This window comes from Meles meles, chromosome 12 (assembly GCF_922984935.1).
Source record: "Meles meles chromosome 12, mMelMel3.1 paternal haplotype, whole genome shotgun sequence".
In the NCBI taxonomy this organism is placed as follows: Eukaryota; Metazoa; Chordata; class Mammalia; order Carnivora; family Mustelidae; genus Meles; species Meles meles.
The window spans coordinates 42,386,032-42,411,038 of record NC_060077.1 but is presented as its reverse complement, the minus strand read 5'-3'; the positions used below and the strand labels follow the sequence as shown (position 1 = coordinate 42,411,038).

General features: G+C 39.9%; 1 protein-coding gene across 22 annotated transcripts in view; it reads right to left on the bottom strand.

Moving 5' to 3' along the window:
• DLGAP1 (DLG associated protein 1) overlaps window positions 1–25,007 on the bottom strand; it is a 906,793-nt gene that overhangs the window by 164,612 nt on the left and 717,174 nt on the right. For all 22 annotated transcript variants that reach the window (XM_046025114.1, XM_046025116.1, XM_046025110.1 and 19 more), the window contains 2 exons: window positions 22,183–22,360; window positions 10,437–10,677 (listed from right to left, as the gene is read on the bottom strand). In XM_046025114.1, the coding sequence (XP_045881070.1) occupies window positions 10,437–10,677; window positions 22,183–22,360 (419 nt within the window). The remainder of the gene's footprint in view (window positions 1–10,436; window positions 10,678–22,182; window positions 22,361–25,007) is intronic.

The following is a 25,007-nucleotide window of genomic DNA, read 5'->3' as shown; positions in this document are numbered from 1 at the left end:
AAGTGAGAGCTCAAAGATGGTATTCCTCAGTTTTTATTCTCTGAGAGCACTTCCATAATTTCTGGATGTGTGAAAAACTGGAAGTATGCCTGTCAGGCTGAAGCTGCAGGTCAAGTAGATAAGCCTTTTTCACAGGAGGACTGAGGGTATGTTTCAGTCTACTGTTGGTGCAGTGCCCTCGGTGGAAGCCTGCCTGTTTCTCCAATTGTTTCAGAGCCATAGGGCCCCAAATGCAATCCATCTTGGCCACTGGAGTGTGCTGAAGAGATGTCCCCTTTTTGTGGTGCATGCCTTGAGCAACTATGGCAGAGTTGTGGACTAGTGCTCAGGGCCAGGGCTCTCCACTGACTGGCTTAGATGTGGTCATGGTGGAGGGGTGTGCAAGGATGGGACACATCTGTCAGAGCTAGCAGGCTAGAGAGAGCGTGAGAAAATGGCCTCTGCCACTGCCCACGCTTGCAGGGTAGAGGGAGAATACCAAAAATCGTGCTGCCAACATCTCTGTCCCTGGAGAGAGTCCCAACAGGCTCCTGTTTTTCTAGCAGGTGCTTTAAGAGTAGCAAATAAATTTCTTTCCTATACTGTGTGGTTGATTTATGAACTGCTGCTTCTGTGCTGGATCCTGGGGAGAAGGAGTCTGCATGTGAACCCTTTAAGAGTGGAGTCTCCGGGGCGCCTGGGTGGCTCAGTGGATTAAGCCGCTGCCTTCGGCTCAGGTCATGATCTCAGGGTCCTGGGATCAAGCCCCGCATCGGGCTCTCTGCTCCGCGGGGAGCCTGCTTCCTCCTCTCTCTCTGCCTGCCTCTCTGCCTACTTGTGATCTCTTTCTGTCAAATAAATAAATAAAAAATCTTTAAAAAAAAAAAAAAAAAAAAAGAGTGGAGTCTCCATACCCTACAGCCTAATGGCTTTCCTGAATGTGCACCCCATTCATTTTCAAAACCAGACTTTGGGGGGCTCATCTCTCCAGTGCAGGTCCCAAGGGTTGGGATGCCTGATATGGAGCACAAACCCCTTGCTCCTCAGGGAGAAATTCAATATTTGTGAGATCTTTTCCAACTAAACTTCTGTATCAGGACTGGGATTTTCACAGGATTGCATGTCTGCCTCTCCAACTGGTCTTGACATAGTATTTTTATACTTTGTTGTGGAAGAGCTTGCTCAGGTAGTTATTCTGTCTTTTCCAGAGGGTACTTCTCCATATGTACTTGTACATTTGTCTTTAGCCACCTCCCTTATTTTTTTTATATCTTTATTTATTTTTAAAGAAGATTTTGTTTATTTATTTGTCAGATAGAAAGAGCGAGAGCACATAAGCAGGGGGAGTAGCAGGTGGAGAGAGATGCAGGCGCCTCACTGAGCAGGGAGCCTGATGCAGGACTTGATTCCAGGACTCTGGGATCATGACATGAGCCAAAGGCTGCTGATGAACCGAATGAGCCACCCAGGTGCCCCTACATCTTTAACTTTATTTTTTTTCCTACTTCTTTAACTTTAAACAGGTGTTTCACATTTATACAAACCAACATGAAAAACCATGTCAATAATACATGAACAAAACTTTTTTTTTAAAAGGGACTTTTTTTTTTTTTAAGAAAAATCTAAGGAAAACATAGGTTTTAAACATGGCAGAAGCTAAATAAAAATTTGTGGGAAGAAAGCATGAAAGAAGAGAGCTTATTATACAAAACAAAACCACAGTGAGATACCACCTCACACCAGTCAGAATGGCTAAAATTAACAAGTCAGGAAATGACAGGTGTGGCAAGGATGTGGAGAAAGGGGAACCCTCCTGTACTGTTTGTGGGAGTGCAAGCTGGTGTAGCCACTCTGAAAAACAGTATGGAGGTTCCTCAAAAAGTTGAAAATAGGGGCACCTGGGTGGCTCAGTGGTTTAAGCTGCTGCTTTCAGCTCAGGTCATGATCTCAGGGTTCTGGGATCGAGTCCCACATCAGGCTCTCTGCTCGGCGGGGAGCCTGCTTCCCTCTCACTCTCTGTCTGCCTCTCTGCCTACTTGTGATCTCTCTCTCTCTCAAAAAAAAAAAAAAAAAAAAAAAAAAAGTTGAAAATAGAGCTACCCTATGACCCAGCAATTGCACTACTGGGTGTTTACCCTAAAGATACAGATGTAGTGATCTGAAGGGGCACATGCACCCCAATGTTTATAGCAACAATGTCCACAATAGCCAAACTATGGAGAGAGCCCAAATGTCCCTTAACAGATGAATGAATAAAGAAGATGTGAGATATATATGAATATATATATATGTGGTGTGTGTGTATGTATATATATAATGGAATACTATGCAGCCATCAAAAACCAAAATCTTGTCCTTTGCAGTGACGTGAATGGAACTAGAGGGTATTATGCTGAGTGAAATAAGTCGATCAGAGAAAGACAATTATCATATGATCTCACTGATATGAGGAATTTGAGAAATAAGACAGAGGATCATAGGGGAAGGGAGGGAAAAATTCAATAAGACGAAACCAGAAAGGGAGACAAACCATAAGAGACTCTTAATCTCAGGAAACAAACTGAAGATTGCTGGGGGGTGGGAGGGTAGGGATAGGATGGCTGGGTGATGGACCTTGGGGAGGGTATGTGCTCTGGTAAGTGCTGTGAATTGTGTAAGACTGACGAATCACAGACCTGTACCCCTAAAACAAATAATACATTATATGTTAATTTTAAAAAGGAAAAAAAAAAAGAAAAAAAAGCTTTTAGATCAGACAGGTTTGTATTAAATTATTTCGAGATATACTATATTAAACATTCATGGATCAGTAAAGAGAATTTCAGAGTCTGCTCTGTAATTTACTAGCAGTAGGGCCTTAAGTTGTGTAAACTTCATTAAGCCTCAATTTTTTTTTGTTTGATGAGAATGATAATATATTACATATGTGTCCTAGAATATTCATTAGGATTACACAAGAGAGTCCATGCAGCTGGGTCAAAATGCTTATCAAATTGTAAGTGCTGAAAGGTTAGCTGTTATCATTGTTAATGAAGTAAGCCAGATTGATAGATCTAAAATCAAAGCCAGGATAGAGGCATTTTAATAATTTACATAATACTTATTGATGATTTCATAATCATCCTTATTGATTTATTACTTCCTTATTGATTTGAACTTCACATTACACTCTTATGGCGAGAAAACCTTGGAGCCCCTTCATGATTGGTCATGTGACAATCCCTCATATGGGCAAAGGTGGCCTTCAGGACTGTCTACAGGGCACAGCATCTTGAAGTTTGCCACTCTATTCCATGAGAGGTGATTTTTTAAACAAAGGTTTTATTTATTTGAGAGAGAAAGGTCGCAAGAGAGTGCACAAGCAGGGGGAGGGGCAGAGGGAGAAGAAGAAGATGACTCCTCTCTGAGCGCAGAGCTTGATCCCAGGACCCTGAGATCGTGATCTGAGTGGAAGGCAGCTGCTTAACTCACTGAGCCCGCCAGGCAACCCTGAGAGGTGATTTCTATACAGTGAAACAACTAGAGGAGATGAGAGCCTAAGAAATTCTTCAGACTTTATTTCTTTCTCTATCTAATAAGACTTTTGCATCTCATGATTTCATAATATTTCTACTAGAATACAGAGGAATTCCAATTCAAGTGTCCCACAGAAGATAGGGAAGGTTAAAGCCAAAACGCTTTGGAAAGTTACCACTGTCTGTTTTCTCAGATATAAAAACCAGACAGATAACCTCGTAAAAGGCATAAGTTGTGCTACAAATCATGCCTTTTTTTTTTTTTTTAAGCCTCCTCAGATGGGAGTAAGTGGCTGGTCTACAGTTTCACTTGGATGGTTGGAGAAATTCAAGGAAGGGAACCTCATTAGCAGAGGAACAAGGTAATATCTGAATATTTACTACTTGATCTTATCTTGACTAGAAAAGAAAGGCCCTTTGTTCAAAACACTTCTGGCTGTTGTCTGTCCCCTTGGACTTCTGAACGTTTCTCTCACCGCTTTATAAAAACAACCTATTAATAAAATTAGTGCCTCGTAAAAGAAGTGTGCTTTCTCCGAACTCTAAGGATGCTCCAAAAGTGATCATTAACACTGGCAAGAGAAGCAGCACTCTAATTTCATTTCACATGTAAAGAAAATGAGTTTAGATTAAACTTACAATCATGCAATAAATAACTCCAAGAGCTGGGACCCAAACAAGCAAAAGGCTATGGCTGGAGGATCGGGGGTTTTATTCTGACTTTGCGTCCAGATAGAAGCCCACCTTAGTTTTCTTATCTTAAAATGGGGGACAGGGGATTAGATCAGGGATGGTAACCTTCTTCAGTAAAGGCTCAGATAGTAAATATTTTTGGCCTTCTGCAACAAATGCTCAGGTCTACTGTTAAAGCCTATTAAAGAGTGAAAGCAGCCATGTGTAAACTAATGAGAGTGGCTTTGTGCCAATAAAATTTTATAAAAATAGGTGGAGGGCTGGATTTGGTCCATAGATGGTAGTTTGCAGACCTCTGGACTAGATGATGTAGAAGTTTTTTCTGCTAATGTTTTATGATTCAGCTTGTTTTAATAGCGATGCTATTTCCTAGGAAAGTTATCTTGATTATCCAATCATGAAACATGAAGTTTGTGAGGTATATAAGTATTTTTCTGCTGTTTGATATTAATAGTAGCCATGATGTGGAAGCAACCTAAGTCCATCAATGGATGAAGAAGATGTGGTTTATATATATAGAAGCATATTATTCAGCCATGAGAAAGAAGGAAATCCTGGCATTTTGACCTCATGGATGGGAACCTTGAGGACATTATGCTAAGTCAAATAAGTCACATAAAGACAGATGCTATATGATATCATGTATGTGTGTAGTCTAAAAAAGCTGAACTAGTGGTAAATGTAGAATAGTGGTTACAGGGGCTGAGGGGGTGGGGGAATTGAGATATTGGTCAAAAGCAAAAACTTGCAGTTAGAAGATGAATAAGTTGTGGAGATCTGATGCATAGCATTGGGATTATAGTCTACAATACTGTATTAGATACTTCAAAGTTGCTAAGAGACTAGATCTTAAATGTTTTCACCACAAAAGACAAATGATAATTAAGTGACTTGGAGGAGGTGTTAGCTAATGCGATGGTGATAATCACATCCCAATATAGAAACGTGTCAAATCGACAGGTAGCACATCTTAAACATACACAATGTAATATGTCAGTTATATCGCAAAAAAAGCAAGTATTTTTTTTGCATTTCCTCTCCCCTTTCTTCCTCCATTATTGAATCCCTACTATGTGTATTGCAAATATAAATTATTGCCTTAATGTTATTCTGCTCACGATCTTGTGTGTTAAGGATTTTTGTTGTTATTGGGGGTGGATGGGAAGCAGCGTGTATGGGACTGAAAGGGCATGAAGGTAGGGTACATGAAGGTACCCGGATGGGGTATCCTGGATGGGGTGGGTGATTGGGGGTGAAGACTCAAGCCAGTGGAAGAACTCTTGGAACCTGAGCCCCAACCTCAGCTGATCAAAGGGTACCTGCTTTTGCTAAACTGAGCAAGAACAGTGGTCTAGGATAAAACAAGAGAGTAATCTCTTGTGTAATCTCTGGGGGACACTCGCTGTTGGCCTGGGGGGATGCTTTATCCTGGGGCCTCATTGACCTTTCTGGAGGCTTAAAAAAAATTTTTTTTTTACTTTTTTGTTTACAATTCCTTTCCTTTCCTTTTCCTTCCTTCCTTCCTTCCTTCCTTCCTTCCTTCCTTCCTTCCTCCCTTCCCTCCCTTTCTCCCTACCTCTCTCCCTCCCTCCAGATTTTATTTACTTATTTGACATAGGGGGAGAGAGAACAAGCACAAGCGGCGGGGGGGTAGGGTGGGGTGGGAGAGGCAAAGGGAGAAGCAGACTCCCTGCCAAGCAAGGAGCCCTATATGGGGCTCAATCCCAGGACCCTGGGATCACGAACAGAGCCAAAAGCATCTACTCAACAGACTGAGCCACCCAAGTGCCCCTCTGGGGGCTTCCTGAAGGAAAAAATCAGTTTAACTCTGTAAACTTTTAAGGCTTTCCCTAATTAAAAAAAAAAAAAAAAAAAAAGCAGAGCACATACACCAAACTTTAAGAGCCACAGTGTGGCAAATGAACCTATTTACTCTTTTATCAATTTATGTCATTGTTACATAAAGCTTCTTTGAAAAGCATGTAATTTCAAAATGAATGCTTTTCTTAAAAAGCCAGAATTCTATATCATGATAGTTTGCCATTTCTGTCCAAGTATTTTATTTTTAAAAATCTTTTATTGTGTTGTTAGTCACCATACAGTACATCATTAGTTTATGATACAGTGTTCCATGATTCATTGTTTGCGTATAACACCCAGTGCTGCAAGCAATCCGTGCCCTCCTTAATACCCACCACTGGGCTCACCCATCCCCCAACTCCCTTCCACTCTAAAACTTCAGTTCGTTTCTCAGAGTCCACAGTACTTGTGGTTCGTCTCCCCCTCTGACTTCCCCCCTTCACTTTTCCTTTCCTTCTCTTAATGTCCTCTGTGTTATTCCTTATGCTCCACAAATAAGTGAAACCATACAATAATTGAGTATTATTTTAACCAAACATTATATTGGCTTTTAAAATCATAAAAGGCAATGCTTATTTAAAATATTTCCCTCTGCCCCTACTGATTCTTTCACCTACTACTTGCTGGGTAACCACTACGAACAGTTTATTTTTTGTCTTTCTGACCAAGTGTGTGTCTATATCCGTATGGTTGTCTCCACTGATGATTGTTATACAATGTGTTTGCTTGTTCACCAAGTACAAGTCTGTCTGTCTTAGCTACAATGTGGTAATGATTTTGATAGGTCTTAGATGCTCAGTGTAGGAAGTAAAAAAAAAAAAATTCTTCTTAAACACAAACAGTTGGGTTGGTATATTCCACACGAGGCAAGTTTAATCCACTACCCTGAGGTAGATGCGTGACTCTATTTTCAGCACCTATTTCTACTTTTATCTAAAATATTCAGGCAGCTGAGGTAAGTGTGCTTGTTTTCTCCCAGTCCGAGGTTAATTGCTCTACTGTTTAATTGTATTTTCCTACAGTATCTCTAATCCTAGCTTAATAGTCTTGGGTACGGTGGCTTTATAGAAAAGCTTGTCACATATTAGATGGGGAGATCTTGAGTGCTGGGAGCAGATTACAGGCTGAGAGAATATAAGATTCTATCATAGTTACATAAGCCAACAGGTCAATAAAGCAAAAGAAGCATAACTGTAAGTCACTCTCTAACTCAGTTCCTACTTTGCCTTGATTTTCTGGGACGAGTCACCATTCTTGCTCAGGTCGCTCGGGGATCATTAGGGCACTTAGGGCTGAGCCCATCCTCATGAAAATCTCACATGGTAAGACACTTGTGGATTTTTGTTTGTGATTTCATCTTGCTAATATGGAGAATGGACAAGGCTGGAAGAGAAAAGCTTAATATATTGTGTTGCAAATCTGAATAGTTAGAATGGACTGACACAAAAATCAAAGACTCAGCATGTGCATTGTTGTGGAGAAAAAAATTATAGTAATAACTGCAGTTGACAAAACCGAAGAACTTTTTCCAGGCAAAAGGAAGTTTAGGAAAAAGAATTGGTGGTGAGTATCTGAGAATAATGAGCACAGGAAAAGAAGGAGAAGGAGAAATCGACATCACATCCTACTGAACACGGGTGCAAATCTGACCTGTGTACATGGGGGAAATGGTTAAAATTAGAGCAAAGTAGTTTCCTGATTTCCCCAAATGAGCACATCCTTTCAAAAATTAGTAGGTCCCATGAGAAAGTAGATTTTCTGTGTTTTCTACAGGAAATTCCATTTGGTTCAACGTAAGAAGGAAACCAGTAGAAGAAAATTAATATGATAGTACTGAGATCATGGGAGAGAAAAGGAAAAGTGTGTGTGTGAAAGGGAGAAGAGCACACAGGAGTAATGGGAGGGGTAGAATGAATGGAGAACCTTATTATATCATAAAATGATGACTTTTTAGAAGAACAAATCTGTGGCATAGAGAAACTGCAACGTGATATTAGAATTCTTAAGGTTACATTCATAAAATGTCTGTTGGGCTTACTTAGAAGCTAGTACCATGGTTTAGTCCTTAACTTGTTAATTTTTCTGTGACTGTAGAGATCATCAATCATAATGTTTAGTGTGATGAAGGGTGACATCACCAGTTGCCCTGTGCAAAAATCTGGTATTTTATGCTTTCCCACTCCTGGGGGGAGGGGCGGGTCACATCTCCCTGCCTCTGAGGCCCTGCAGCTGCAGTCAAGCATGGAGCCTTCCCACTCTGAGAGCTGCCGGCAGGTGGATGCAGCCCAGGACTTATGATGAATCACATGGAGCCCAAGAAGGAATGATGTAATCACCTCTGGTATTTTCATTTACCTCTCTCTGTTTTGGGGTGTTCTCCCTCATAAGGTCCCCAGCTGAAGACCCTCCAGTCAATGTATATTCTAAAAGGAGCAACACAGCACACCCTCCCAGATTCTACTCCCCTTCTCTGGTAGGCTTGTCTGATTTAGCAAATACTCCAAACAAGACAAATCATTTTCTAGCATAAGTATGCCCCATGCAACTTTGAGATATACTCCCACTACAAAATTATTGACTATCTGAAATTCGGATTTAACAGGCACCCTGAGTTTTCTCTAGCAGTCCTATTGTTTGAACTCTAGGAACCTCCCAGAGTATCTGGGAAAGGTCTCAGAAAGGTCAGACATCCTGTTGTGTGGGGCGAAGAGCACAGCTCGAGGTGAGGACGGATGTGGGAGATGTAAGTAAATTGTCTCCACTGACAAAATCACAAATCCTCTGAGAGGTGAGCAGAAAAAAGCCTTCTGGAGTCTCTTGCCACTTTATCCCAGCATTGCTCCTTGAGGGGGAAGGAGTCAGCCATTGGCCCTTTTCCTTCCCCTCACACTCCTAGGCGAGGATGCACGTACTGTGTATGTAATGAGCGATTTCAGCACAGGAAAACAGCTGGCAGGCAGCAAGACTGTTCGAGCGAGCGGTAGACTAGACACTGGGAAAGGGCGGGGTGGGAGTGGTGCAAATGGGGAACAATAAGAGACACAGTGATGTGCCGTAGGCACAGGGCAGGTCTTCAGATTACACTCACTGCATGAACACAAACACACACAGAAATATGCCCATGGATGACTGAAAATTTGTTTTTCATTATAGAAGTCAACCTTACTTGTTAACCTCATCTGTGGGTGTTCTTGCAGAATTTCTTGGTGAGCCAGAGTGGGCATCCACTGTGTGGCTGAGCTCCCTGCAGAGGCGTGGAGCCTGTGGGCTCTCTAGAAGCATCCTTCTTCCTGATCCTGATACCTTAATTTGCATTGGTCAGAGGTGAACTCATGTTTAACCTCTCATGGTTTCTTACAAATTGCTACCTCCATTCCGTATCTCTAGTTAATAGGATTTTAACTCAGGTTTGAGGACCCATTACTTCTCATGGCTGTAAAACTTATACGCTGAAGGATCATTTCTGGCATTTGATGCCCTAGAAGTAACATTGAATACTGTGGTATTCTGGCACAGGCTTTTCCTTCTGATTGATTTAAATCAATCATACAGTTAAAAGCCTAATTAAGATGGAGGAGATTTTCTTCTTGGACCCAAATATTATAAATATAAAAAAACCCCCGCCAACACACACATTGTCATATCTAACCCATGGCTATATTCCCGTGCAGGTTTCAGTGTCATGGAAACCAGTGAAGCTCTTCTGTGCTTTTCTGCTTAAAATCTGATAGAAATACAGTTTAACTGCATAATCCTGACTGCACTTTAGAGGGAAAAGGAGGTGCTCTATACATATGAGAGAAGGTTTTAAAATAATGAAATCCGTCTTTGTTATAATGAAAGAAAACTCATAAGATGTTCAATTAATCTATCTGGACCATCCGTTTCTTCCCTATTTTCTTACAGTGATATTTCTGGTCTTTTGGGATAGTCATTTTGTGGATATCTTGGAATTTAAAAAAAAAAAAAGGCATTCTCACAGTGTGATGCTCAGTAGTTAGGGGAATCCACTTGCCTAAGGATCGCCCCAAAAAGAGCCTGACTGTGGCCAGCAGGAGCTGATAGGATGAGTTTGCTGGCTGCTAGGATTCCGTGTGGGGATCTGGGAAAGACCCTCCCCGGCTTTGGTGCTGTAGTTGAAGTTTCTCTGTTGATGCCATAGATGGAGGCAGAGAGGACTGTGCATGTGGCCAAAGCCAGGGGACAGAGGCAGGCAGGGAGGCACAACCATTCTTTGTATGGCACGGGTGGCATTATGTTCCTGGCGATTATGTGATAACAGTGAGGAGGACACCGTGTGTAGTCTTTTGGGATATTCTGTAGCCTGGGGCTGGGAGGCCAGGCTCATGGCAGCCCCAGGGGGGACAGGCGCTCTGCTCGCTCACTCACCGGTGCTGCTCTGAATGGTCCTCACGGTGGTGGTGGTGCGCGGTGGGGAGGAGGACCGCAGGGACACGCACTCGTCATCCTGGGAGCAGCCCTTCTCGATGGCCCGCACGTAGCTGTGGCTCCGCATGCGGAAACAGCCGGGCACGGGCAGGTCCAGCGCCTCCACCGCCTGCGACTCCAGCTCGCTGAACACCGATTCGCACACCGACTCAAACTGCCCGTTCACTTCCATCTCGCTCACCTGCGGCAGAGGGGGGTACCATGACTGCTTCCACCTAGTGGAGAAGCACCCTCTCCCTTAAGCATCTCCAGACTTCACCCTCCACCCTTCCGTGAGAGAGCCCCCTCGGATTCCATGAAACTCCAACGCATCTCATCCCTTCTGTATTCCAGTCCGTAGCAGAACCCCGAACAGTCAATTCTAAAGAAAAAGAGCTTTATTTTCACAATGAAAGAAAGGTGGCATTGGGAAGTCTTCTTCTAGTGCCTGCCCAGGAGCTAATTCTCCTTATTTATAAACGCAAACCCAGGAAACAGTTTTTTCAGTCCACGGTCAGAGTTCAGGTGTTTCAGGGCGACAGTTTTTTGTCTAAACATTTTGGAAACTAGTATTTTCATTACGGTGCTTTTAGAATTGACCAACTTGTCAAATAATTTCAGTGTTCAATGCAGCCCTATATTTTCTGGCAAGATACTCTCATTTTCCACAAAAATAGACCAAACCCAGATATGTCAAAATCTTGAAAAGCACTATAGGAATTTGAATCTACACACACTATCTAAAGAAGGTTTCGTTCTTCTTTATAAAAAGCTGATAGAGTCCACAAATTGTGTTTCAAAATCTTCCAAATGAAGTCTTGGTGTGTGTGTGTGTGTGTGTGTGTGTTTTAGGAAACCAGATTTTATTTACTTATATCCCTCTGTACATAACTTGCACTGGGTTTGAGCACCTCTAAGAAAGAAAAGAAAAAAAACAAAACAAAACAACAAAACACAAGTCAGGCGCTCCTGTTAATTTCTCACATTGTAGCTGATTTGATAGAGACATGGGAGCATTCTTCAAAATTCTGCCACCCTCTAGAACTTCATGTCTGATTTCCCTAATATTAAATTAGTCAAAAATTAAGAATTTAGCAGTTTAAAAAAAAGAATTTAAGATTAAACTACAAGTAAGCTTAGAGCAAATACTGAAAATGATTGCATTTTTTGGCTGTTTCTTCATTTTTGTGTTATTGGAGGACATACTCTGATAATGGTACATTTCTTTAAACTTCAGATAGAAGCAACCAATTACCTTAAGGCATATCAAGTGGAAAAGACATCCATTTAAAAAAATGTTTTTAAAAAATTTATTTGACAGAGATCGCAAGTAGGCAGAGAGGCAGGCAGAGAGAGAGAGAGAGAGAGAGGAAGCAGGCTCCCTGCTGAGCAGAGAGCCCGATGCGGGGCTCAAGCCCAGGACCCTGAGATCATGACCTGAGCCTAAGGCAGAGGCTTAACCCACTGAGCCACCCAGGTTCCCCAAGACATCCATTTTTTAAATAAAGATTCTTTGCAGCTTAAAATAGGATTTTTACACACTTTATCTAATTTGACATAAAATCCCTGCATGTCTTCAAGACTAATACTTACATATTCACTCCATATTAAAAAACTAAATATGTATATATATCATTGATTTTTAGGAAATACTTGGAAGTGCTTTCGTAGGTAAAGGGACATGATATTTGTAACTAATTATCAAATAGAGAAAGTAAGCAAATTAGCCAAAAGGAATATGAATATGAATCTGGGTCAAGGATGTACAGGATTTCTTTATATTTTATAAGGAACTGTTTTGTGAACTATTAAGTAAAAAGTAAAACTATTTGCATGTGTGTATGTGTGCATATATACATACCAATGTATATATCATTTACTAGATTTTAATATTAATCAATATGTCAAACACTGCAAAGAAATTATAAAATATTGATCCCTGTTAAGGTAATAACTATTAAATTTGGTTGACTGTTCAGACGGTATATATGCCCCCTTCCCTACTTTTCATAAAAAATTGGACTATAGAGTAAATATAATTCTGCATTCTGTTTTTTTTCCACTTAACCTTCTTTATTAGACTTCTTTCTTAACAGGATTCTCCTTCTTCATCTCTTTTAACCTTTTGTTTTTATTATATACAGATACAGAAAACCACACAAAGTGGGAGCACCTGGGTGGCTCAGTGAGTTAAAGCCTCTGTCTTCAGCCCAGGTCATGATCCCAGGGTCCTGGGATCGAGCCCCGCATCCCATTGGGCTCTCTGCTCAGCAGGGAGCCTGCTTCCCTCTCTCTGCCTCTCTGCCTACTTGTGATCTCTCTCTCTGTCAAATAAATAGATAAAATCTCCAAAAATAAAATAAAATAAAATAAAATAAAGCTGTTAAAAAAAAAAGAAAACCACGCAAAGTGAATGTGTAACTTAATGAATTATAATCAGGCAAATACCCTTGTAACCACTACCCAGGTCAAGAAAGACAGATTTTCCAGGCACCCCAGAAACCCCTCTATATGCCTCATCCTAGCCATAATACCCATCATCCCTCCAAAAGTAGCCGCTACTCTGAGTTTTATCTTTATAAAGAACAATTCTTTATAGGAATTACAATTTTTATAAACTAGAAATTATTATATAAATAATTACAAAGAATTATTTTCTTTTTTTAAAAGATTTATTTATTTATTTGACAGAGAGAGAGAGATCACAAGTAGGCAGAGAGGCAGGCAGAGAGAGAGGGGGAAGCAGGCTCCCCGATGAGCAGTGAGCCCGATGTGGGGCTTGATCCCATGACCCTGAGATCATGACCTGAGCCGAAGGCAGAGACTTAAGCCACTGAGCTACCCAGGGGCCCCAAGAATTATTTTCATAAGGAATTGCTTGGGTTTATTCACTTATGTGCATCCTTGGACCTTACGCATTCTTGGACCTTACAGTATAGTTATACCCATTTAAAAATTTCAGTATATCTTTCAATTTATTTTTAACATATAGGCCTTCCTCCTATAGTTTTTAAATTACAATTTATTTATGGAAGCATCTAGGTTGTTTGACCTGTAAAGCTTCCCACAGTCTGAATTTACTGATTTCATACTCATGGTAGGATTTAGCATGTTCCTCTGTCTTTTGTATTTCCTGAAAATTGTAAGCTAGGTCCAGGGGCTTTATAAGATTCTAGTTCAATCCCTTTGGCAAGACTAGGGGTCATGTGTTCTTTTATCAGGAGACACATTATATCTTGTTTCTCTTTTTATGTTGTTAGGAGTCATTGGTGCTCAACGCCTGGGTGTTGTAAAACTGTGATATTCTAATTCCTTCATTACTTTTGCAGTTACTAGTTGGAACATTTTTTATAAATAAATGCTTCCTCTCACATTATTTGGTTATTCAGTGGTGTAGGTCATATAGGAATGGCAGAATAAATGTTTGGTTTTTTTTCCCCCCTTCTTATTTTCAAGATAATAAATCCGTTCCCTCTTATTTATCAAAAGCGATCAATTAACTTTTAAAAATACCAAAATGAATACACAATTTAAAAATATTTGATGGTTTTAAGTTCACTTCAAATTTGAACTCACTGATCTTTAACTGGTAGGAGCCTCTTAGGTTGGCTCCTGAATCCTTTTGACATGAAACGAGTAGTCTTTGATAACTTCCTTGATATCAGGTATGTCAAGGTATTCCAAACTCATCTTCTACCTTTCCTGCTCAGTCCTGGAATCAGTATTTTTATTCTAAAAGTCCTTCTTCTTTTAATGGGAAATGGTATCTCAAGAACGCAGTCTGGGCCCCAGGAAGTTTTGTTGTCATTGCTACTGAGTTGGTCATCGTTACAGTGGGCAAAACTAGGTCTTCTGGTGGGCAGATCTAGTGAATATGTCCAACTAAAATTGAGACTGTTCTATGTTATTTCGATACTTATACCTTGATTCCATACTGAAAGTCCTGGTTCTCAGGGGGCAAAGGAGATGATAGAACTGGGATAGTCTACAATTATTCATTTGTTTCTTCTGTAATATATGCACAACCATCTCAGAATGGCATACTAATAATACCATACCCATGTCATTATTGAGAACTTAACAATTCCTTTTTTTGTGTGTATTCACTCTCTATTCTTTTCTCATTTAAAGTAGTTGTGTTATTTTTACACTGCAGAGCATATAACCTACATGTTCTCCCCCGCTTTAGCCCTCATTTAGTCTCTCATAAATAACTGTATATTTAATGCTTGCCACTACATTTTTTTCACGTAAAAAGATTATTCTTTATCAAAATTCTACAGATCTAGGTTAAATAGTTCTAGATGGCTTATAAAGAAAAAGAGCAAACCCCTAACCCACCTTACTCCCCCACCCCAGATTCTCCCCTGACAGACGCAATCACTTTCAATTCTTCCAATTGGATCTTATGGTATTTGCATCCATATTTCCAAAAAGTTGCTTATGTGAATTGAGCCTATTGATACATTCGTAGACCTCAGGTAACCTGTTGGTTTCCTTCCTGCCCTTAAAGCATTAGCCTCGAAGCCTCTGTTCTCTTATTGCAATCTATGGCTGCCAAGCCCCCTGCTATCCTGGGATCTCTCTTCCCTATCACTGTGGGGGTGCCCTTGATTATCTCAACTGTGGTGGAGTCCCTGTTTCCTCTTCCTTGTTTTATTCCCTCCTTTTGGTGGAAAACATCTTCCGGTGCTTTTCTGGACAAGCTGGCCATCTGGCGTTGATGGAAATGTCTGTATTCCACCACCACTGTTAAGGGAGAGTGTGCTTGCATTCAGGATTCTAGCCTTCATTCTTTCTTCTTTCCAATGTTTTCAGGCTTTGCTCCTTGTCTCCTAGTCTCCATATACACTAGAGTCTGGGAAGATAGATGCCTTTCTCATTCCTGAACCTTTCCATATAAACTGTTTTTTTCTCACCCTCTTTTGAAAGCCTTTTAGGATCTTGGCCCAAATGAGCTAACATTTTACCATGATGTTCCCTATGTGGATATTTCTCTATCAATTGTGATGGGTACTGACTGGTCCCTCTCAAATCTACAGAATCATGTCTTTCAGTTTTGGGACCATTTCTTGAATTATTTCATTAGTAATTGCCTTATTACTTATTATTTATTTTTGGAACTCCCACTAGTCAGATGTCAGAATCCAAGAATGCTCAAAGAATTCCAAGGGGGTAAAAAACCCACAAAGAAAAATACATTGATACATCATAATTTCCAAAGCAATCCTGGTAAAAGAACAAAGCTGGAGGACTCATACTTCCTGATCTCAAAACTTAGACTGCAAAGCCACCAATAATCAAAGCCACAATAATTGGCACATATAGATCAATGGAATGGAATCGAGAGTCCAGAAATGAGTCTCTACATCTATTCACCCCTAGTTCTTATTTCTGGTCATTGGGGTTGTCCAAAGCTCATTGTCTAGTTGATTCCTCAGGATGGGCTCATGGAAATGATGTTTCCCATATTCATTCATGTTTATAATAGTTTGTCTGTGCCTTTTATATGAAAGTCAGTTTATGGGAGTATAAAATCTTCGTTCACATTTTACCTCCTTGAATATAATAACATCACTCAATTTTCCTTTGTCATAAACTATTGTTAAAGAGTCTGATGAGAATTTAATTTTCTTTCTTCCAAATTTTTATTTAAATTCTAGTTAGTTAACATATAGTATAATATTGATTTCAGGAGTAGAAGTGATTCATCAAATTTTTTTCTTTTTTTTTTTAAAGATTTTATTTATTTATTTGAAAGACAGAAATTACAAGTAGGCGGAGAGGCAGGCAGGCAGAGAGAGAAGGAAGCAGGCTCCCTGCTGAGCAGAGAGCCCGACGCGGGGCTCGATCCCAGGACCCCGGGATCATGACCTGCGCCGAAGGCAGAGGCCTTAACCCACCAAGCCACCCAGGCGCCCCAAATTTTTTTCTTCTAGGTCATTTGCTCTTCTGTCTAGAAGTCCAAGGAGCTTTGTTTTATTTTGTTTTGTTTGAAATCAGAGTCCTTTCATTTTACTAGACTATGTCTTAGTTATTGTTTTGGGTCAATCTCAGGTATGTAGTATATAATTTTGAAACATCTTTTTGTTTTCATTAAAGTTTTCTTTAATCATTATTTTTATTATTCATTCTCATTCTTTGCTTTCATTTTCTTCTTTGGAGACTTCTATTATCTATGTGTACAATCTTTGTCCAAAATATTTACCAGTGTCTCTTGAATCCTTTTTATCTCTTCATTTCTTTATGATTTTAAAAAAGTCCCTCCTCTTTAGATTCTATTTTTCTTAGTGTATGAAATGTCTCATTTACTTGCTCCTATATTTCTTCTAGTTTAATCTTCATTGCTGAAGTGATTTTTCTTTTACTTCCAATTTTTTCCTGAGTTTTGTGATTTTTAAGGTTTTAAAATTCAGAGGTATCTTTTTCTTTCATGTCTTATATCATGTTTTTAATGTCATTTAGTGCATTTTATTTTATTTTATTTTTTAAAGGTTTTTAAAAAATTTATTTGTTAGAGTGAGCACAAGAAGTGAGTGTGGCAGGCAGAGGGAGAAATAGGCTCCCTGCTGAGCAAAAAGCCAGATACGATGCGGGACTCCATCCCAGGATTCTGGGATCATGACCTGAGCCAAAGGTAGATGCTCAACGGACTGAGTCAATCAGGAATCCCTTGTTTAGTGCCTTTTAAAATACAGTTGACCCTGAACAAACAACATGGGGGTTGCGACATCGACTCCCCCATGCAGTTGAAAATCCACATATAGCGGTGACTGGGTGGCTCAGTCAGTGAAGCGTCTGACTCTTGGTTTTGGCTCAGGTCATGATTTTGGGGTCCTGGGACTGACCCCCATGTAAGGCTCCACACTCAGGGGGGAGTCTGCTTCTCCCTCCCCCTCCCCGGCTCTTGCCTTCCGCCCCAGCAAATGCTTTCTCTTTCTCTCTCTAATAAATAGAATCCTAAAAAAAAAAGAAAATCCACATACAACTTTGACTCCATAAATATGTAACTACTAATAACCTATTATAAAGAATCCTTACTAACACCATAGCTGATTAACACATATTTCTGTCTTATATACATGATGCACTATGTTTTTATAATAAAGTAAGTTAGAGAAAGGAATGTTATTAAGAAATCAAGAGTTGTGGGTGCCTGGGTGGCTCAGTGGGTTAAAGCCTCTGCCTTCAGCTTAGGTCGTGATCCGGGGGTCCTGGGATTGAGCCCCTCATCGGGCTCTCTACTGGGCGGGGAGCCTGCTTCCTCTTCTCTCTCTGCCTGCCTCTCTGCCTACTTGTGATCTCTCTGTCTGTCAAATAAATAAGTAAATAATCTTTAAAAAAAAAAAAAGAAATCAAGAGGTGGAGGCTCAACTGACTGAGCCACCCAGATGCCCCAGGTATAGTTCATTTATTTATTTATTTAAAGATTTTATTTATTTATTTGACAGACAGAGATCACAAGTAGGCAGAGAGTCAGGCAGAGAGAGAGAGGGGAAGCAGGCTCCCTGCTGACAGAAAGCCCGTGACCTGAGCTGAAGGCAGAGGCTTTAACCCACTGAGCCACCCACGTGCCCCCCAGGTATCGTTTAATGCTCTTTCTATTCTATCATGGGCAATTTGCTTGAATTCTCTGAGCCTCACTTTCCTCATCCGTAAAATGGGTACAATGATGCCTATTTCCTACAGATGCTTTAAGGATAAAAATAAAATATTCAAAATGCATATTATATTTCTAGGCACATTGTAGATACTCCACAAATAGTGGATGTTATTCTGTGAGACAGTGTAGTGGGAACAAAGAATCAATTTACTACAAATGTCTAAACTGAATTTCATAAAGTAAGAAATGATCTTTTTTTATAGTTGATATGAAATTAATGAGAAAATATGAAAAGTTTCTTATCTGTATCAGGTAAGCAATACATGATGACTATTCTGCTGTTATCATTTCCATTATTACTCCTATTATTAGCAATATTGTTGCCATCAATATCTCCATACCAGTAGGTACTGAAGAAACTTATCAGTGAGGAATCAGGATACTTGGATTTCTAGGTTCTGTACTGGCTGTATTCATAGACCCTTAATTCACCTGAGTTTTTATTTCTTTGAATGTATACAATAAAGGGATGATCTAGGTCACAAGTCATGGCTAAACTGCTGGTATTACCACTGAGCATAATAACTGCTTATTCACTTTTTAAAAAAATGATGTAGAAATCCAATACATTGCCAGCCAGAAATGCCTGTGGGCTTCTGGTTTATCACTCCAGATGAAGATATTTGAGAATTTGACTTGAAATAAATGAAGACATAATTTATTTATTATGAATTAATTAGGCTAATTTGGAAATGATTGTTACTATACCAAATACATACATATATTTTAAATGTGACTTTTAAAAATTCTTTCTTCTCAAGCTTTACTTTATAAAAACCCCCATTTTTATTAGATGTATGTATAGTACAAAATATAGAAAGGGACTAAATATAAAAAAGTTCAATTTTTCTCTACCATGCACAATCTGTTTTTAGAGGTATTTTACTTCTTTGAGGTATGAATGGCATAAATAAACAATTTAGTTATTCTAGACCAATATTTTGGCTTATAACATTTTACTTTGATCTTTCTAGGAGCCTTTGATGAATAATATGCCAGGTTTTAAAAGGGAATAGGATATAATGCATTTAAATTCTATACAATTAGAACTGCTACTAAAGATCTATGAGAGAGAATATCCCCAACATTAGAAAAGCTGACCACTTTTTGAAAAGTTTAGAATATATATGGTAGTATTGCTTTGAAGAAGAAACTATTCTCCTTTGAATAATGACACCATTGGGACTGCAATAGTTTGAAATTATCCTTAAAAATATTGTTACTTGAAAAGTGAGTATGGGACTAGAAAAATGATGTATCATTAGGAATCCATTTAGGATGGCTATTCTTTCTGTATTTTACTTAAGGCTAAATGATTATACCACCAGATTACAGGGCACAACCTGCTTTAGCATCAGGGCCCACATGCGCCTCTTTTTTGTTGATAAGTTACTAGGCTGTCACTAGGATGTGATGGTGTCTTAGGAAGGTAAGATCCGTGGCACAGGGACTCAAGCCAGGCAGCTGTGTAGATTCAATGTCCTGATGGGGGAAGTAACATGTTTCTCCTGTCTTGAACATTTAAAATTTAAAAATCTAGAGTTGCCGGGGTGGCTCAGTTGGTTAAGCATCTGCCTTTGGCTCGGGTCATGATCCCAGGGTCCTGGGATCGAGTCCCGCATCAGGCTCCTTGCTCAATGGGAAGTCTGCTTCTCCCTCTCACACTACTGTTCCCTCTGCTTGTGCTCTCTCTCTCTCTCTGGCAAATAAGTAAAATCTTCGTAAAAAATAAAATTTAAACATTTAGAATTATGAAAGCAGTGAATGGGTATAAATATTTTCCAACAATTTTTAAAAAAATCCACTGATGTATTCGATGTATTCTACATGTATGACAGCTGGATTTATAGACTATCTTTCCAGAAGCCTATGTGACCATGAGGCCATCTGGAATAAACAAAAGCTTAAAGAAATTTTATTTTAGTATTACTTTTATTATTTAAAAAAAAGATTTTATTTATTTATTTGACAGAGAGATAGTGAGAGAGGAAACACAAGCAGGGAGAGTGTGAGAGGGAGAAGCAGGCTCCCCGCTGAGCAGGAGCCCAATGCAGGGCTCAATCCCAGGACCCTGACGTCATGAACTGAGCTGAAGGCAGACACCAACAACTAAGCCACCCTGGTGCCCCAAGAAATATTAAATATTATATTGCTTATTATAAAAAAAGTAAGGGGAGGCAAGTCAAAATTTCAGCAAATTGAGGCACCAACTATTTTCCTGGGAGTTGGGATAGTGAGTATCATTGGACATATCAGCTAGCATAGTTGGGCATGCATGTTCTTGCAGGATTCTTTCAAGTAACAAAATGTACAGTGGGCAGATGTGGGGATCCCCCATGCCAGCTTTCCCCAATTCCCACCCTGCCCTGCTCTCAGGGCCTTGATATGGTTCTTGCCTTTGCTCTTCAAGAGTGCAGTTAGAGTAAAGAGTTCTATTTTGTTGGTAGGGACAAGGCAAGAACCATGGTCCTATTTCAGGGTCTCACTCTGGTAGATTAGAGATGCTTCAGTTTTCAGCCTACTGTGTTTGGCTAGCCACTGTCATTACCACTCTCCTCCTCATCACCACAGTCACCATCACCATCACCGTCACCACTACCCTCATTACCATCCTCCTCTTCATCACATGGTCACCATCACCACTACCCTCACTACCATGCTCCTCCTCATCACCACAGTCACCGTCACCATCCTCATCACCACTACCATAACTACCACCACCCTCACCACAGCTACCACCATTTGTAGCAGCACTGCTAGTAGCGTTAATTCTTACCTTGGTGATCACAATGTCTTCCAGACTAGCTTCTTTACTTCTAACCATTCATCCTCTTATCTTCTCTCTATTTTTTCCATATGAATTATCTCACATCAAAGTTCTGATCATATCTCTTGCCTGTTTAAAAGCTGAGGTTTCAATTAATCTTTAATCAGTCTCATTCCTAACAAATGAAGTCCATTCTCCTGGGCCTGGCATGCAAAGCTATGCATTAACTAATATATTCAGGGAGGAGTGCCTGGGTGGCTCAGTAGGTTAAGTGTCTGCCTTCGGCTCAGGTCATGATCCCAGGGTCCTGGGATTGAGCCCAGTATCAGGCTCCCTGTTCAGATGAGGGTCTGCTTTTCCTTTTCTCTCTGCCCCTTTCCCCTGCTCGTGCTCAATCTCTCTCTCTCTCACTTACTCTGCTCTCTCTCAAATAAATAAATAAATATTTTAAAAAATGTATATATCCAGGGAAGGGCAAGTGATTTTGTACTGTTCATCAACGAATAACTTGTATAATCTGGTCCAGTGTTCTGCTAAATAAATACTAGCTGAATTAATTGTATAGCAGTTATTTTTTTTTTTATAGAAATTTAAATTCAGAGTTCCTACACATCATTTAAAAAATACCCTTCTTGTGCTCCCAGAGAAAGTCAGCCCCTGTGGTATCTTTGGTTCCTCTTATGGTCCCCCAAAAGCTGCAGGGTCAGGTCCTCCAAGAGTCCCAGGTCCTCTTAATCCCCAGTCTTAGGTGAAACAGCCATCTCCCACAGTCTGAGACCTTTGATGGGATAGACTGGAGGACTTCAGCTGAGTATTTTGGACATAGAATTAAGTTGCCTTTATTGAGTCTTAATCCCTGGTCCAGCATACTGGTTCTTAGAAGTGGCTTTTGTCTCATTGCCAAGATATAATATTTACCTGGGACCCAACTGAAATAAGTAGGACGTATCTCACTTCTTGTCCCTGGGTCCCTGTCTTGATGATCTGCTCAATACTTCTACTCTTATGATCAGACAGTGCTATGGTTTTTGCCAGTGATGTCTACCATGTCCTTCTGTCCTACAAGCATCTTTATCACCTCATCCGTCAACTTCCTGATGGCAAGTGTGCTGGTACTGACTGACTACTGGTGAATTTCCGGTGTCCTTTATCCTTCCCTAGTAGTAGTTGAACATGTGTAGTGTGTAGATCAGGTTGATCCATCAATGATTTACTCCCTTAATGCCCTGTGTCCACTAACCCTTATGCAGGTAATGGCCCATAGCCATGGTGCTCACCTGGCTGATGGTGCTCATGGCTCGCATGTAGCTCTCATTCCTAGAGCGGAACTTTGGTGATGTGAGCAGGCCAGCAGGGTCAAGGCTGTCCAAGCTTCGGTTGATGGAGACTTCACTTACTGCCCTCAGGTAACTGTGACTCCGGATCTGGAGTTTGGGGGAGTGTTCATTGGAAATCCTGAAAGGGAATAAGAGAAGGGGCACATTTAGTCATATTCCAAGCAGTAATAAAATGTGGGCACACTACCATTGATGTGGCACCCTAAATACTGGGATGAAAAATATAGATGGCTTCCTATGGTATTAGACTCCCCCATGGTGTCTCAGAAGGAAAAACTTTTGGCAGGAAATCATTAAGTTCTGATGACCTTAGAGAGCAATTAAAATTCTCTTCAGCCCATGAAGTAATTTCCCCATTCACATTTTCTCAGGTGTCTGGAGGAGGGAGATAATAGCTTTGACCTCGTGCCCCCAAATCCTTCCTATGTGGTCTATAAGCTTTTTCTTTTACCCACTTCCTTTCTGTGGCCATCTTTTTGTTTTTGGACTGTCTAGTAACAGCCAATGAATATACATCTGTAACCGTGTCAGTATCTCTACCAGTCCTTCTCTCATCTACTTGTCTATCTAATCTTTGTATCATTTAATTGAGACTGAACTTAGTAAATACAACTTCAATTTTAGCCATTAACAATGCATACATCTTTAAATCTTGATATGTAAAGAAAGTCTTTAAACACTTTGTACTCTGTATTTTCTTTCAAGATGCATTTTAAAATTATAAAAGTAGGAAAGGCTCATTGCCAAGCTACACAGGAGTGCATAAAGCAGAAAGTAGGTCTCTCTCTCCACCCCTGTTTCTGCTACAGAATTCTACACCCTTAAAAGAACTACCTGTGTAGCAGTCTGGTGTATATCTTTCCTGTCTTTCTCTTCTTCTTCTTCTTCTTTTTTTTTTTTTTTAAGATTTTATTTATTTATTTGAAAGAGAGAGAGAGAGAGGGAGAGAAAGTGAGAGCATGAGCAGGGGCAGAGGAGATACAGACTCCCTGCTGAGTAGGGAGCCCAATGTGGGGCTTGATCCCAGGACACTGGGATCATGACCTTAGCCAAAGGCGGTTGCTTAACTGACTGAGCCACTGAGGTGCCCACGTTCCTGCCTTTCTATACATATACAAACAATTTATTTTCAGTAATTTTTCAAGCTTGCTTTCACATGGGATTCAGGGTGATTTTTCTTTCATTGTTAAATTTCTTTTATTTTTGCTGAAATGTTGCTTGCAGTAAAAGTTAAAACTGATAAGAAAGATATATGCCCAGTATTATTGCTATTATTTGTCATTCTGGAGTCAAAACCAATGAAATTAGAAAATAAAAAGATACAGGGAATATAAATATTCTGAAGTAAGAGATAAGTTTCATGTATTCACATTATATAATTATCTGGAAGATAAAAAAACTGAGAAGCGGGTCACCTGGGTGGCTCAGTGGGTTAAGCCTCTGCCTTCAGCTCAGGTCATGATCTCAGGGTCCTGGGACCGAGCCCCACATCAGGCTCTCTGCTCAGCGGGGAGCCTGCTTCCCTTCCTCTCTCTGCCTGCCTCTCTGCCTACTTGTGATCTCTGCTCTGTCAAGTAAATAAAATCTTAAAAAAAAAACTGAGAAGCTATTGGAATGCATAAGAGAGATCCACAGGATAGCTAGATACAGGGCTAAAAAATACAAAAATTAATAGCTTTTCTCTATACTACCACCACCAAATAGAAGCTTTAATTTTTAAAAATCCCATTTAAAATAGTAAATGTTATAAATTAAGTACAAATCATAAAAAAATGCAACAGAATTTTATGAAGAAAACTATAAAACTTTGTGGAAGGCAATAAACAAGGTCTAAATAGATGTAAATTTTTTAAAAAAGATTTTATATATTTATTTGACAGAGAGAAAGACACAGTGAGAGAGGGAACACAAGCAGGGGGAGTGGAAGAGGGAGATGGAGAGGAAGAAGCAGGCTTCCTGCTTAAGAGGGAGCCTGATGCAGGGCTGGATCTTAGGACTCTGGAATCATGACCTTAGTCGAAGGCAGCCGCTTAACCGACTGAGCCACCCAGGCACCCCATGGGCCTAAATAGGTGTAAAGGAAGATAATTTTCCTTGATGAAAGTAATATTGTAAGAAAAAAATTAAAATTTTCCTAAATGAAACTATAAATCTAATGCCACTGTAGTAAAAATTCTCATAATTTTTTTTTTTTGAGTGTAACAACTTCATCTTAAGTTTCTATGAGGTTCATAGCAGCATTATTCATAAGAGCCAAAAGGTAGGGCAACCCAAATGTCTGTCAGCTGATGAATGGGTAAAATGTGGTATATCCATATGGGGGAATATTAGTTGACCATGAGGAAGAGTTTAGTACTGATATATGCGACGACATGGATGAATTTGGTAAACATCATGGTAAGTAGAAGAGGCCAGTTATGGATTATATGATTCTACTTATATAAAGTTCCAGAATAAAAAAATTTCTAAATACAGAAGGTAGATTAGTGGCTGCCTAGACTGGGATGTCTAGGAGGAGGAGGAAGATGGCAAGGTTGGGGGGTGATATCTAAAAGGTATGATCTTTTTCTTTGGGGTGGCGAAAAATACTCTAAAATGGATTGTGGTGGTGGTTGCACAAATCTGAATATGCTAGGAACCATTGCATTGCACAATTTAAATGAGTAAATTGTTTGGTATATACATTATAGCTCAATAAAGCTGTTTTAAAAATTATATGAGGCCTCAAAATAATCAAATTTCCTAATGGAAGGAGTTCAGAGAGT